We start from the raw sequence: 15,789 nt of genomic DNA, 5'->3' as shown, positions 1-15,789 counted from the left end.
GTTATTCTTGTCGTATTTCTTTTAGGGATGTGTATTAAGCGAGGATATTGACAATTTGCTGGTTAACCCAAAATAATAAGTCGCACAGGTATGCGTGAATGCATTTCTATATTCCTCAACGTAATTTTTTTAGTCACTTCTTACATCGTTTTGTAAAATTTTAGTAAATTCGTAGAAGAGTCGATTCTAGTATTCAGGAAATCACTATCGGTCACAATCACACTTCCATCACTACTAGAGTGTAGTTCATTGTTGCCAAAAAAGAATATCCTCGTTTCTATCCTTCCATTCGAATTTAACGGAGTAATAATTTTCTTTTTCTTTTTTTTTAAAAATCTTTACTCTCATTACCTTTAGTAGATAGCTAGAAGTAGTATATTTATATGGATTCAGTATCATAGGAACAGACTCTTTCCACCCTTATATTTATAGAAAAACTGGAAACTGTAGAAATCTATAGAACTTCCGGTTTGAATTCCGATTCTCTTGGATCAAAATTAGTAGTGGGAATGTTTTCATACGGATTCAGCGTCTGAAGAACAGGTTCCATATTCGATTTTATCCATCTATTGCAACCGGAAGTTATAGGTCTACCACTTTCGGTCTTAACACTAATATTCATAATTTGGAAACCTACCTTTGTTTCTCAACACGCAACACAGGTCATTCTGCTTACAGCAGCAGAACACAAAAAATGCATGTAACTGCTATCCTAATTATTGCGAACTAAATCTTACATTTTGTGCTGAATTGATGCAAACCATCACAGCATGTGCTAGCTAGTACGAATAAATTTCAATACAAGCTTTCGCTATGTTAACAATACAATGAGCTCTCTAACGTTTATATTGATGAGACTTTGGGACAGTCTAAATTGTATAAACAGAGAATTGTGTTAAAAGAAAAAACATTATAAAATTTTGAGGAATCCTAATTATATTTACTGCGCCCACTCTTTAGAATATGCCCATTACAAAATGCATAAGTACTAATAAATTGAAAATTGAAAAAAAAAAAAATAATTGGTTTTGTAGCATATCTGTACCGAAAAATACTACACTTATAGCTACATGTGTGATGGTAATTTTCAATATGAGTAATTTCTCACAGGAGAACATACGTCAGATTTTTGCTTTTTCTTATTTTAAAAAGAAAAGAAAATGAAATGAAATCTTTGTTTTACGCCCCACGGTTATGCTGGTTAAACTAAAGGAGAAGGGGTGATGAGAGATGGGTGAAATGGAATGAAGAAAGTGGAAGGAAACGGGAGAACCCCGAGAAAACCCACGAGCACGGTGTTTGTCCCCCACAAAGTCCATACGGCGCGAGCTGGTATCGAACCAGGGAGCGTTCACCAATTACCGGAGGTGAACGCTCTACCACTGAGCCACCGTGTCTCCTATTTTAAAAAGAATACCCATATCTATATTGATCATACTCATAATAGTTGTTACTTGTAAAAATATATACAAGAATTTCGTTTACTCTATGTTTTCAATCCGGAAATTAACGCATCACTATTTTCGCTTATTTACGCTCTTAGCGCGTGTTATTTGGAAAATATACAGGTGTAACAGCGAGAAAGATGCGACATTATACTATTTTAGTCCACTAATGGTACCACTTAAAAAACGTGCCTTACAGACTGATGTTCCGATATCTCTAAATATTTTCTTTCAAGCCTGATTTACAAGCAGTAAATTTTTACTCTTCTTAAACAGCGCATGGCGCCCTATGATATCACTCTCATATATCATGGTGTCTGGAGCAAATGCCCCACTTGCTCCACTCACAGTACGGCCTTTCCTATCGAATTATCATCTTAATTTAATATTTCGAATTAGCTCTTCCAAACAATAATAAGTGAAGTACTGCAAACAATGGCATTTGATGACGACCTACACGTCAAGTAGGTTCGTTGATTATATATTAGATCTTTCTGCAGGGCCCCTAGGCAGCGTACCAGGCGGAGTCGTTGGCAGATGCGCTTGGATTTTCTCACTGGGCGAAAGTCAGAACATAGGTCTACCTAGTGTAGGGCATGAGTTCATTTGGTTTACATTTTAAAAATAAGTATAAATGAACACCAGTTAAAACTCAGAAATACTATACCTTAAAAATATCACTTATAAGCGTGTAATACGATAATTAAATAATTCGCGGTGTCTATTGAAATTTGTCAAGGATAAATACAGAATAGCCACACAAATCTCACGAACTAGTGATTTTAAATCCACCAAAGCAGCAGCTACGACCTGTGGATTGAAATGTAGAAAAAAAAAAAAAAAACGAGATAAAGAGTAAATACTTGCTGGAAGTTAAACTATTTGACATAAATTTCCTGTACTTAAAAATGAAGACGAATCAGATTGCTAATTCAGTGTTATTTTGCATAGGGGACAAATTCGCACATATAGGAATTCAACCATTACATAATGTGTATATGTGATGGCAGAGTACATACATATCTGAATTTATTCTATACATGGCATTACAAACCACTCCTTCGGGAAGTGTGTAAGTGTCACAGCTAATTTTTTTTAAAATTATGATTACGTTGAGTTTGACAGGGAAGCATGCAATTACTTTTTCGATCGGTATACAGTGATACGTGTATATCACCTGAAAGAGTGGTTTGTACGGAGTGATATTTTCTCAATATTGTAGCCGGAAGTTGTACTAGATTTCAACTACTTCCGGTTGTAGTAGATAGATTAGAATGAAGACAGAATATAATCTTGGTGTATTTGATTGAGTGCAGAAACGCATTTCTTCTTATCTACTATTATTTTTACTGTGAAGTATTTAACGTTAAAACTGGAAGTGGACGATTTTCTGCCACAGAAAACCGCTTTTGACTACCTATTGCGTTCTTGGGGATTAACGTTAAACCCGAAAGTAGCTTATACTTGAAACTTTCGGTTTGAATAGGGGGTAAAGACATATTTCCTACACTTAGAACGCAAAATCGACTTTTAAAAAACGATTCTTGCTATCTCATAATTTTGGTCTATTTAGATCAGTACTGAAACTGAAAGTCTTAATGGACTTCTAGTGCTTCTAGTTTTAGTAAAAAGTACAGGATATATACAAAATGTAATCTTGGGATGCTTCAGTGATCAACATAAAAAACGGTAACTGTTTGTCTCTATTACTGAAGGTCTGAGTATTGCCTCTGTAATAGAATTCGATCCCTTCATTTTGACTCTCTATATATTGAACATATGTGGCGGTGATCCATGAAGTAATCCTTCAGTTGTTTTCGTCTTGCGGATAGATGGACATAGTAGATATATACGGAGGGTTGATAAACCAATCTCCTGTTTTTAAACATAGTACTGCAAACTACAAAACAAAAGTTGTTCTCTGTTTCTATCCTCATGAACACTCGAAAACATTTTAGAGGGGAAAAAGATATCCATGCCAGGGAAGAAAATTTTTTTCTTGAAGTTAGATTATGTGTTTGGCAGGCCAAATTCCTAGCATTTCCTCGTCAATACACACACTGGGAAGAACAAACGCTTTAACCCATGTTAGTTAACAATTTAATAGCATCATATATATCATTCTAGAAAGAAAATCCTTAAGTTTTACATCACACGATTATGTCGGTTAGGCTAAAGGAGACGATGCTGATGAGAAATGAATGAAATGATGGAACGTAGAAAGTGGGAGGAAACGGGAAAACCACGAGAAAACCCACGCACAGTGTTTGTTTACCGCCTATATCACTTGGCGCGAGCTGGGATAGAACCACAGATCCCATGCACCATAGGTGAACGCTGTACCACTGAGCCACCGTGACTCATTCCTAGAAAAAGAAAAAAATAGGTTATTCATTTGCTTGGTATTTGGAAAATCGTCGAATGCAAACGGAAATCAGTTAGTGACTTTCTGAAGCATGATTTTGAAGAACGAAAGAAGGAAACAAATAATAAAAAAAACAGAAAATGTAAACTAAGAACATCGAAAAATGTTAACAAAAATAAATAAGTAAAAGCAGCGAGTGGGATTCGAACTAGGTTCAAAAGTTGATTTTCAACAGAAAAACCGAACTAAGCACGCACGGCTACCGGAAACAATATAGCATTATTTTTCAATGTATTGATAGCAAGGGACGTCCTTAAAGTCTTTCTAGTTTCTTACGAGTTTGCTTTGGTTAAAATGTGTGCGTTTCCTTAGTTAAACAACGTTTTCTGCATTTACCAAGGTACTATTTTGCTCTGAAACTAACATTGTATTGAGTAGTGTAATAGGATCTGAATATCTCAAACCTCAAACAACAAGGTTTGCTGCGAATGCCTCACTACTGTTTTTCTCTTATGACTTCCCCTCCTATTACTTCGGGTGCATTGTTACGAAACTCACAATTTTAAGGGGCTTCGAAACGTTCACGTCTGCATTTATATTTAAGAAAATTTACATTCAAATAATTCTAGTGTCGAATACTCTGTTCACAAATTAACTTCGAATAGTGAAACGTTATAATAGATTAAGAATTTAACTTTGTTTATAGTTTTAATTCAAAAAAGGGATAAAAAGGTAAAAGGGTGACATATCCAAGGTTTCCCATAAGCGTACTAATCATGTTGGTGGTATAGAACATTATTACTTCTTCTAAGACAAATTCTTTATACAGAGCACTTGTATACTTTTTTCTCAAAATACTCTCCCGCTGGAAATTTGACAATACTAAGGGTATATGAGCACGAACTAGAAACATTACTAAATTTTCACCATTAAGTACATTTATGAGGATTTCAAATTATTTTCCATTTCGATCAAAATGAACTGATGTTAACGACATTAGTACTGTCTTTGTGATACGATTTATGTTTCAGAATTGACAAAAAATCACGTAAAGCTACTATAATTTTTCAGTTATACAGTGTTTTTATCAGTAACACGAGAAAAATCGCTTCTGCTGTACGAAATTATATATTTTTTAGAGATTCCAATGTGAAATAAAAAAGGATCCTAATCAGTTTTTTTCCAAAATTTTTCAAACATAAAAATTGTACATAAATGTATCAATTTATGAAACGAAGTAATCTTTTCAGCATTTATCCAAAATGAGTCTTCTTTAGCGCTTACTTACAACAATTTCTGAAACGTAACAAACATGTTTCTTCTAGGGATAGTATTAAATTTTATCTAATTATCTTTTCTAGTGTAAGCTTTTTTATTTTTTCTAATAAAGTATTGTCCATATGTCTACCGGACCACACAATACAAGATCAATTCTTGTTCACGTCCAAACATTAGTCTGTTATTCTATTACACACTAGCACACTCTTGCGATGTTTGTGAATACAGAACTTGTTAAATTGAAATCGAATATTTCGGGTGCATCGAGACAATATACAAAATTAAAGAATTTAACAGAAAAGATTTCTATTTTCGCAATAAATAAAGGTTTGTCAATTTACTGTTTAAGGTTTAGTAAACGTGTATTATCCTATCAAATATAAAATTAAAAAAAATATTACCTTTCATCGTTCCATTCAGCCATCCTATGTGATTCATTTTCTACTATGTCATTTGAGAATAATCCACATGGATCACCTTTGCACTCTTCTATTTTAAAGTTAGTTTCACACATAAACTTTCCATTGAATTTCAGTTCGGGTTCTGTCTTTATAACGCGTGGTTCCAAATTCGAAAGTGACGGACAAATGACGGCGTTACACCCCTTCAGATGTTTTTCTGTGAACGTGCATAGTTCCATTCCTTTCTCTTCTACTGATAAAGGAATTTCTATTTTGTTATCATTCAATGGTTTCAATTTAACAAAACAATTTCTTTATTCAGATTCACATAATAGTCCAGCATCCACACGAGGGTGTTCACTTTGCGTTGTATCTCTATCTTCCATTATCAAATCATGTTTCTATACGGTACTGATTTCCGAAGACCTCTAAAAGAACATTTTTCTAACACCTGTAACTTTGTGGTCACCATAAATCAAAATACTTATATATGAAGCTTTCAGTTCCTTTACAGCACTAATTCTCAGTCAAATGAACCTAGAAAGGATAAAAATACAACTTCTTTCAATCAATTATCAAAATACAAAGACCAAATATTATCACAATAAAATCACCGCAATAACAAATTATGACATGAAATATTGTCAGTGCAGCAAGATAAATTGTCCTAAATTTCTGGAAAACAGAATAGGCAAGGAATAGAACAGCAATAATACATCACACATGAAATTTGCTGTTTACTTTTAAACTCGCTGTATCGGCGTATCCGAAACACAAGCTGTCACAAAAATATTAGTTATATGTACTTAAATACCTTGTGTTATACAACTCTTTTTACACACATACATGATTACCATGTATCATATACATATAAAGGTATGTTCTCACAATCTCGCTCTTTTCATTTATCGCACTCTACGTCTTCTCTCTCAAAAGGTTGTATTTTCTACGGAAAAGTGTTCTTTTCAATTCTTTCTATAATGTCACATCTACCAGTCACATGTTAATGTATTTCCACTATATAAAATGGAGATTATTTTACGGCAGCTGTCGTAAAGTTTCGAGTTGCGTGCCCAACTTTTTAATAGCATGAAAATATCGGAATAGATTCCCAAATTTATGAATCGTAACAAATATGGGTGATATCATTCGAAATCTTGCATCATATTGAAGACAATAATGTACAATTCATCAATAACTCGACAAGAGTAAAATCAAAATGTTCCTAAGCTCTTTGAAGAACAAACAAGTTTTATATAAGAAAAATTGAGTTTGTACATTCATACTTACTAGCAAGATTTTAATGAATCTTGAAAGATATAAATCCGATGAATTGAGCTTTTACCCGGGCACATTTTGTGCAGGTATTTAAACCTGCAACACCGATATGGGCGTCCTAATTTAAATATATTGCAAAAAATCTCCCGAATTTATGGATAGTTAGAAATTCCTTTGTAATTATTCTAAAGCGTCCTTCATTCAGACGAAGATGACGTTCAAACTACAAACACACGAAAATTAGGGTAAAATGAGCTCCTTAAATGATTTCTTTTATATTTGAAAACGCTGCAATATATCCTAACGAATATTTCTATATTTGGATCTACCGCCCGTAATGCAGATTGTGGAGATACGTTTAAAACGCGTAATATTTTCAGTCCCATTTGGAGCAAGTTTATGACGTAAGAGTCTCGCCAAAACAACCCACATTGCTTAACATGTTTTCTTTTAGATCATACCATGAATTTCCAAGGACTTCTCCGCATTCATTGATCGTTAGCCACGTGTGTGACATCATTTGAAAACCTAAATTATTCTAACCAAAATGACGTACAAGTCATGAAAACAAGATAGTTAAAGGTCTAGTAGGAGCTCCACAAGTACATTTGTGTTAATTTCTCCATTCTCACATATTTTTTATCTCTTTTATGCGTAAATATTTATTTCTTTATACTTATTACCCATATTTCCATAATTTAGTAAACGAATGTCTTATTTACGAAGTCGCCATTCATGGAAATATATGAACAATTAACGTATACATTGTCGAACTTTCATTCTCTTGAAAATTCAAAAAGAACGCCTGAATTTTACTTCCTCGCAGTATAAGTGCGTAGTATTATTCAAAAATGTATTTTTTTCAAGGCTAATAATGTACGAAAAACAAGTATAAGGCAAAAGTAACATTTCTCTCATTAAAATTCTAGTTTTTTTTAAAACACGTGTCACGTACTCGCCAGGAAGGACGAACATTTTTTTTTAATCTTTAAGTGTTAAAACGAGTTTAAGATAGTAAATGATTAACAACGATGAAAACCAGTATGCAACTGGATAAATGCTGCCCCGTATGCTAACACCCAACCTTTAGATAAATGACTATCGAAGTGGGATTTAATCTAACATAACTAGACGAAAGGTAAAAACAAAATAAACTTGCAAATAAAAACAGTGGGTGGGAGCAGCGAGGTCATCTCTCTTTCATCGCGCCTCTTCTCGTCTCGTCACTTCGCTTCAAAGCGATCAAGGATTAGACATTTTTTGGAGTATGGAACCGGAGACAATAGTTTAAGTCATTTTCTCTTTTCTCCGATCTCTGAGCTGTGGATTGGGTCGCTAAATCATTATGCCGTGAGGGGATAATACATTCACTTGTGTCCACTATATTATTTGTTAATTTTGTAATTGTAACTGCCAATAAATCAGATGTTGTTTATTTTTAATTTATTTTTCAATAACCGAAGTTAACAATTAAGTTGTATCTCAAGAAATTGTCACTTGAAAACATTGAAATCGAAATTGAAAAGACCGAAACACACGTATGATTTTAAAAGGATGATCAGTAATATAAAGCGAAGAATTTTATACCTAGTACTACAGAAAAACATTAAATAATAACTTCAATATAATTTTAAAAACTCCAAATTTTTCGAATGAATGGAGTTTACATTTTCCATCGAAATAGATGAATCTTAAAGAAACTGACCTTACTAACGTGTGTGTTTCTCAAATGAGTAAAAAAGAACCAAAGCACGAAAACTAATAGCTGGCGACGACTCTTAAATAAGAGATTTATGAAAAGTGTTTAAAACTATAAATATTTCGAGTAAAGAAAATTGAGGCAATTCACGCCAGTTTTCAAAAATTATGAATTATCTAGTTCCAAGGATACAATCACGTAACTACTGCTGTCATTCAGAGACGTTTTGAACTAAGAAACAACTACGAATACAATAAAATTTATAATACTCAGTACCTATGCAAGTTTTCAGCTCACCAACATTTTTATTTCAAGTTTAATGACAACTTTGAATATATTCAAAAATACTAATTAATTAAAGGTCGGCTTAAGTGAATTAAAATTTTGCTGTACCTCTAGAGCCAATTATTTAGTCAGCAAAGTAAAAGCCGAATAGTTCGGCATCTTCATAAAATTGAACTTTATTTCCGTTCATATTCTGTACAAGACCCAAGTACTCTTCCCGAAAAGAAATACAAAATTAAAAATACCATTTGAAAGCGAAGGATGTGTATGAAAACGGTATTTTTTTTATCCTAATAGTTTAACTTTAAAAGTGTTCCGCGTAGATAAATTTAGTCTTTACCCATAAGACGCGATGTTTTAAGAAGCACGCAAGTTATCGGAACAAGTTAAATGTAAGTATAGAAACTATCTTAAAACTTTTATATAATGTTTCAGAAAATGAAAAGCAGATGCAATTTTAAGTCACTGTAACCTAGAATATCTTAGAAAACGACACAAGGTGTTTGGATATGTTATTGCGTAAAATGTTGCTCTTGTGGATGACTGTATATTAGTGAAAAATTAGTAATTTTAACCTCATTAGTTTGATCACATGTATAATGCCTCATTACTGCTCAAGACATCATCCTTTCAATGCAGTTTTCACATCTTGATCACCATATTATTCAACTCTACTACATTTACTAACTACTAATATTTTAATACTAGAGATATTTAGCTCCTTCGTGGCTAAGCGCTTAGCGTACGCGCCTTTGGTGTCGGAGACTCGAGTTCTATTCTCAGCGGCAGCTGATATGGTTCAGATTCCACGTTAATCAGTAGGTCTAAGTGTCATATAGCCTCGCTGCTGAACGGGACGTTAATCTCACAATCAACTAAACTCAATAATAGAGATATTGTATAGGTTTTGTGTTTAGCATCCTGATGAGCAGTGAGGCTGAAGAAGAAACGGACCCAAAACTTAACTTGAGATCCGAATCCAACCCGAGTGTCTCCAGTTAAACGCGCGTGCGCTACCCACATAGCGAGAGAGAGACCTTAAAAGGTATATTTCGGTAAATAACTGGATACTCGATTCGGTAAATTTTACTGGATATGTTTAAGATCATGATGAACAACACAAAGCTACAATTTGAAAACTTAAATATATTGTTCAAGTAGAAAACTTATTACATACTAAATGTATCTATTCACGCAACGCAACACGACCCAAAGTAATAAGACTGAAATGATATAAATAATTAGGCAGTCCGCCTGTTAATCCTTTCTGAAAAAAGCGCAAAAAGCATAGTAACTTTAGCTTCCCTCATGTAATTCTAAAAGTTAATTTAGGTCAGTGACATTTTATGGTGCTTGCTCTACTGTCTACCGATTTGGGCGACAAGTCCATAAGACTTCATATTTCTAAGTCTATTAAGAAACTACTTTAGATGTACAAGCATTCATGGTAAAAGTGAGAGTTATCAGCGTTACAACTATAATCTATGTAAAGAAGAGCAATGTTTATGTGCAGAGTGATTAGGTGGTTTTTCGTACATATTCTACCTTCATTGGAAGTAAGAAATTACAAGATATCCACCCACCACTCTTCAATCTTCACCCTAATTTACACCAGCAAATTACTTTCCAGCATTTAAAAAAATATACGCTTCTTCGCCAAACGGAAGAGAAAATGTTCTCAAGACAAATTGAAAACATGTCATGGCTCTAGAGTATGTGACCTACCATACATGATTACAATACAATTGCTAAATGGACTGGTTACCTAATGCCATTTAAAGTATTATTGCATTAGCAACTATTCCATTTTTAGAAGATAAACTTGCACGAGATGACTCATTTTGTAATCCAGTACAAATCATAAATTTGGAGCGAAAGAATATAGACTAATAGTACAACACTTAAGGGGTCAACAGCTAGAAAGCAGGGAACTAAGTGAGTATTCGCAATTCGGGTCACTCGCAGTAGTGTAGATTTTTGTTAAGTTAGCAAAATCTGCAGTTGCTCTCCGTTTACATGTTCAGATCAGATACAATTTTCAGATGTTTGTTAAGTTGGTATTTCGGAAAGGTCACTTTAGGAACACAAAGTAAAGAAATTTCTCTTTGGTTTATTTTGAGTTATATTTAGTCAGTGATGTGCGAGTTAGAAAAGGAGTGAGCGAATCACAAGAAAGTATCCCGTTGTTCAGCAACACCGAGTAAGTAAAAACTCATATGGGTAACCAAATATTTACATATTAAGGAAACTTCTATAAAATCTTTCTAACTAAATATTATACTGGCAACCTTGACACTTCACTTTCTGCATATGTTTGAGTACCTTTTACACTACGCGATCGAGGGATGGAAATATTTGTAATTCTGTTTATGGCATTACCTAAATAAGTATTCAATAACAGTTAATTGGGCATGATAAAAGAGGTGGGTTGGCCAGGCCTGGACGCCATCTATTGCACATAACTGCCTTAGATGACCGGTGACTTATGTTAACCCTTCAGTACACGGGTGAAATTGTTGTTACGTGAGTGCACGGGTTGTGCCTATGAGGCACCACAAAATCTAAGGTAAACATATATAAAATACTTTTTTAAATAAAATGTCTTTATGTTTCAAAGGATACATATGTTATTTGTTGATATAAAATGTTCAAAACAGGAAACTCAATATTTTTTATTTATTTTCCGAAAACGGGTGCATTCAAATATTACGCCATAAAATTACGATTTTTCAGAAAATGCATGTGATTGGAGGCATGAAATATTAAGAATAATGTGTATTAACATAAACAAACGAATTGAGGCTTATAAGTGTGCGGTGTATTGCTTGGAACACAGGTCAAAAACAACTCATTTTCACCCATACAAATTGTCGTCAGTTCATTCCGTGCATAACATTGCACAGTGTTTGAGACACAGCTACTTTTGCATATCTTACCAAAAAAAAAAAAAAAAAACTCTGTTTGCACTTGCAGCATTTTTATCTTTTTTCTTGCAGTGGATCTTCCTTTTCTTCTAGTATAAAACCTGATAGTATTGCAGCGAGCTCCTGATGTGTCGTGGCAGATAACGCAGCTGAGCTCTTTCCCTCATTTATTCGGCAATTAAGTCCTAACTTCTTGAAAAACTGCCTTGTTGATATAAAGTTCTCTTGATCAGTATTTGATCGAAACACAATATAAGCGTTTATTCCAGAAATGTTCATCAGTATATAGAAGAAACACAGTGGCGGTCTGCGCACATTGCATCTGTTGCATCTACCCGTCCCATCGTGCTGTCGTAAAATTTTATAGTTTCACGTTTTCTATCAGTTTTTACTGTAAATATGGTGGTCATGGTGGTACATTGACGAAGTAAAATTTCTACCTTTCTTCGGAACATAAGAAACCTGAGCAGCTTTGAAGAGCTTTACTTTAATGAGAACTAGAATATTGAAAAGTCGGTGAGAAAAATCCAAATTCGACGGGATATTGTTTTCGGTCAAATTTCTTGTTTCTTCTACAGTCATTTTTTTTTGGCATTGTTTACAAGACACAAATTACAAGTGTTCCAACGAAATTTTCAATCAATGCTTCTATGTTACGCGACCACACGGGTGGTGCTTGACAGGCATACAACCAAAACAATACCTCAACGCTCACAGGTAACTCAAGCACGAAGTATACAAATAGAAGAAATTGACTCTCGGTAATCGGAAAGGAAGGTACTCTGAGTGATACAATAGTGTCTATGTGTCATCTTCTGAAAAAACAGAAAAATATATTCTTATTGCTTTCTGCGTGCTTCTCAGACATAACCCGTGTACTGAAGGGTTAAGTAAATTCTATTTAGTATAATATCTTTCTTACTGTTGAAAGTTTAATGTAAACCTAAGCTAAGCTACGGGTTATTAGGTAATTCCACTCACACACCTTCCTGACACTGGTTTCTATGTATTGAAAGATCACGTGCAAGAGAAGTACGCTGTATAAATGGCCTATAAATAACGAAGTAGAAAACATGTAGCTTTACTTGTTGACTCTTTGAAGCTACGTATATTATTTCTCCGGCGAAGATTCGGAAAACGCAGTTCGAGACGGACATTCATCAAAATGTGTACGATGTGGAACTAAATGTACTGCTTTTCATGGATGAAAAAATGAAAAATGTGAAATTGATAAAAGAAAAAAATGAACTGAAATCTTTAAGTTTTACGTCCCACGGTTATGCCGGTTAGGCTAAAGGAGACGGTGATAATGAGTGAAATGAAGAAAGTGGGAGGAAATGAGAGAACCCAGAGAAAACCCACGAACACGGTGTTTGTCCACCACAAAGTCCACACGGCGCGAAGTGGGATCGAACCAGGGACCCCAAGCACCGGAGGTGAACGCTGTACCACTGAGCCACCGCACCCCCCTGAAATCGATAAAAGTGTTTCGAATTTCAAATACAAAGTGAAAAAAGTATGGTAATGAGATCTAAATAACCAAACGCACGTGGAGGAGTAAAAACTAAGACATAACAAACAAGCCATTTTCTGTACCTTTATGCCTGTACTTGTGTAATATACGTCAGCATAGTGCCAGGACCTACGAATTTGGAGCATTAAAACTTTGGTTTCCGTCCTTCCCCTAACCTTTGATTTTCAGTTCTAGTGAGTTCACGGAGAAACCTCTTGTGTATGCATACCCATTTGAAGACGCCAATAAAAATACATGTACAACATTTTAAAGAATAAGTTAAAGATTCAAAGGAGCAAAATAAGAATAATGGAGGGGCAGATGTTTAGAAAGCTAATATAAACGACAAGTGTACGTTAAGGAAATGACTTAATATTTCCATTTAATCAGAGACAGAATATTTGATTGTTATATTGACAGAGAAACAACATTAAGAAAAGTCTTTATTATGATGCTATTGTACGTGAGGATAAAATGGGGAAGATGATAAAAGAAATGCCAGTGTTGGGTAAGTTACTTGTAGAAATGTAACGCGTTACAAGTTACTTTACTTTTCCTTAAAATGTAACGCGTTACTTGCCCCCCCAAAAAGTAACTGTTACCCTACTAATGTAACTGTTACTAATGCGTTACTTTTAGGTCCGACACTTTGAATATGTGAAAAAAGTTTATTACTTCAATTTTTCGTACTACTACTACTACTACTACTATTATTATTATTATTATTATTATTATTATTACACGTTCTGATTCGCTTTATGTAGATGCAAGAATAAATTCTTACTTGACAGCTATATGAACATTTTCATATAATCTAACACTGACTAAAATGCCATAGACCTCTTACTGCGTTACTCGTAGGAATGGGCAGGAGTGAGTCGGAGCGAGTTTTCTTTTCAACTCGTTCAACTCAACAGAGATATCTTTGTGCTCGGCTCGAAAAATATCCTCCAACTCGACTCAAATTCGGGTCGAATTTCGACTCCAGCCGAGCTAAACCGAGCCAAATCCTATGTGTAGTTTCAAGTAATCTCTTCAAGTATCCTACATAGACAATATAATTATTATTAATGATAATAATAATAATAAGTCGTTGTAGTAGTAATAGTATTAATGATACTGCTACTACTACTACAACTTATTATTATTATTTGTAACAACACTGCGTATAAATATTAAAGGTAGGTGGTTTGTATGTGAATACTAAAAAATAAATAAATAAATAAAAAAAATAAAAACTAGTTGATTCTCAACCTCGGTAGTGATGAAGTCTAGAAGTCAAAGACATTGTTCATGAGCTTCCTAATTTGGGTTGAGGGTCTAGGTTTTGAGTATTCGGGCTCGAGCTAAACAATGTTAAAAGTTATAGGGTGCTGGCGAAATACGTTCAAAACTGCTCGGCCCGGGTTTAGAATTGTCAACGGCTTGAGCAGCTCGGCTAATAGCTCATTCATATCGGACCGAAGAGAGAAGTTAACCGAGCCGGCTAGAGCCGATGGTTCGCCCCAAGCGAGTCGGCTCGAGCCAAATTCTCAGTTGAGTCGAGCCGAACTAAGCTCGTTATAAAAATCTCTTGTGGTCTCGTTATCGAGACAAGACGAGATGCGAGTACCCCCTCTCGTTAGCAACACTAAAAGTATTTTATATTACGGCTAACATTTACCATGAATTTCGTTTTCCAGTGTAATCAGGCTATGATTTCAAAACTAGTTAAAACGAGCTGAACGAGCAAACCATTTTTCAAACTGGACTCGACTCGAAATCGACGTCAGAAACAGTGAATCGGCTCGGAACTCGAATCGAGAAAATTCCTTTGACTCTAGTTGAAACTCGACTTGAATTCGAGTCGAGTCGAGTTTTAGCTCGACTCGTGCCCATACCCATGCGTTAGAAAAAATGGCTGCTTATTATTCTGCTAAACTAATTATATAATAATAACAATGTTATGTAAAATTAAAAATACGAAATACAGAGAAGCATTACACTACATCTAAAAAAATAAGAACACATGAACTGGGAGTGAATCAAAACTTGCCAGTAACTCTAAAATCGATACATGCTTTTTAAAACTAGTTGTTCCAAACTGTATAATCAATGGGACTGTAGGATACGCAAACTAATCTTAAAGAACTCCAATATTACATACCATCAACAAACTATTTTCTAGTAGGGAAGTAGCCTGCTCATCAGAACACAGTTAATTCATATTAACCCCTTACTGTATATAGATAATTATGGCACCCTAGTTGTTGATAAATATTTCCCGCCGCGGCCTTCAGGCACTTCACTTTTAAATTCTGTCCACCATCACCCTCAGCTTTTAAGAAAAAGGATTCTTTCAAATGTTCGAACGGTAAAATATTTTCGTTCTCCGTCTTTATAGAAACAACATCAATCAAAGTAAAATAGGCTACGGGTCCCATTGGAGTTGTAGTTCACTTACTGAGTGTATTGATTTGGATCTATCAAAATCTATGGCAAAATCTTCCAGGTGCTTGCGATCAGTACACGTGATTTCCCTGAGGCTGTCCTCATCTTCCAAAACCAGCTGGTGACACCAAGACCCTATCGGTTTCTCTGTGTGTCGGTGACTCTCGCTCA

At 34.7% G+C, this 15,789-nt stretch overlaps 1 protein-coding gene across 3 annotated transcripts in view; it reads right to left on the bottom strand.

Moving 5' to 3' along the window:
* LOC145684403 (uncharacterized) overlaps window positions 1-15,789 on the bottom strand; it is a 29,868-nt gene that overhangs the window by 1,990 nt on the left and 12,089 nt on the right. For all 3 annotated transcript variants that reach the window (XM_081756699.1, XM_081756700.1, XM_081756702.1), the window contains one exon: window positions 5,490-6,026. In XM_081756699.1, coding sequence (XP_081612825.1) covers window positions 5,490-5,728 — 239 coding nt within the window. In that variant the 5' untranslated portion in view covers window positions 5,729-6,026. The remainder of the gene's footprint in view (window positions 1-5,489; window positions 6,027-15,789) is intronic.

The sequence above is a fragment of the Thermobia domestica genome, chromosome 4 (genome assembly GCF_964235325.1).
Source record: "Thermobia domestica chromosome 4, izTheDome1.hap1.1, whole genome shotgun sequence".
In the NCBI taxonomy this organism is placed as follows: Eukaryota; Metazoa; Arthropoda; class Insecta; order Zygentoma; family Lepismatidae; genus Thermobia; species Thermobia domestica.
The sequence above is the reverse complement of the archived record's forward strand: the minus strand, read 5'-3'. Positions and strand labels throughout refer to the sequence as shown.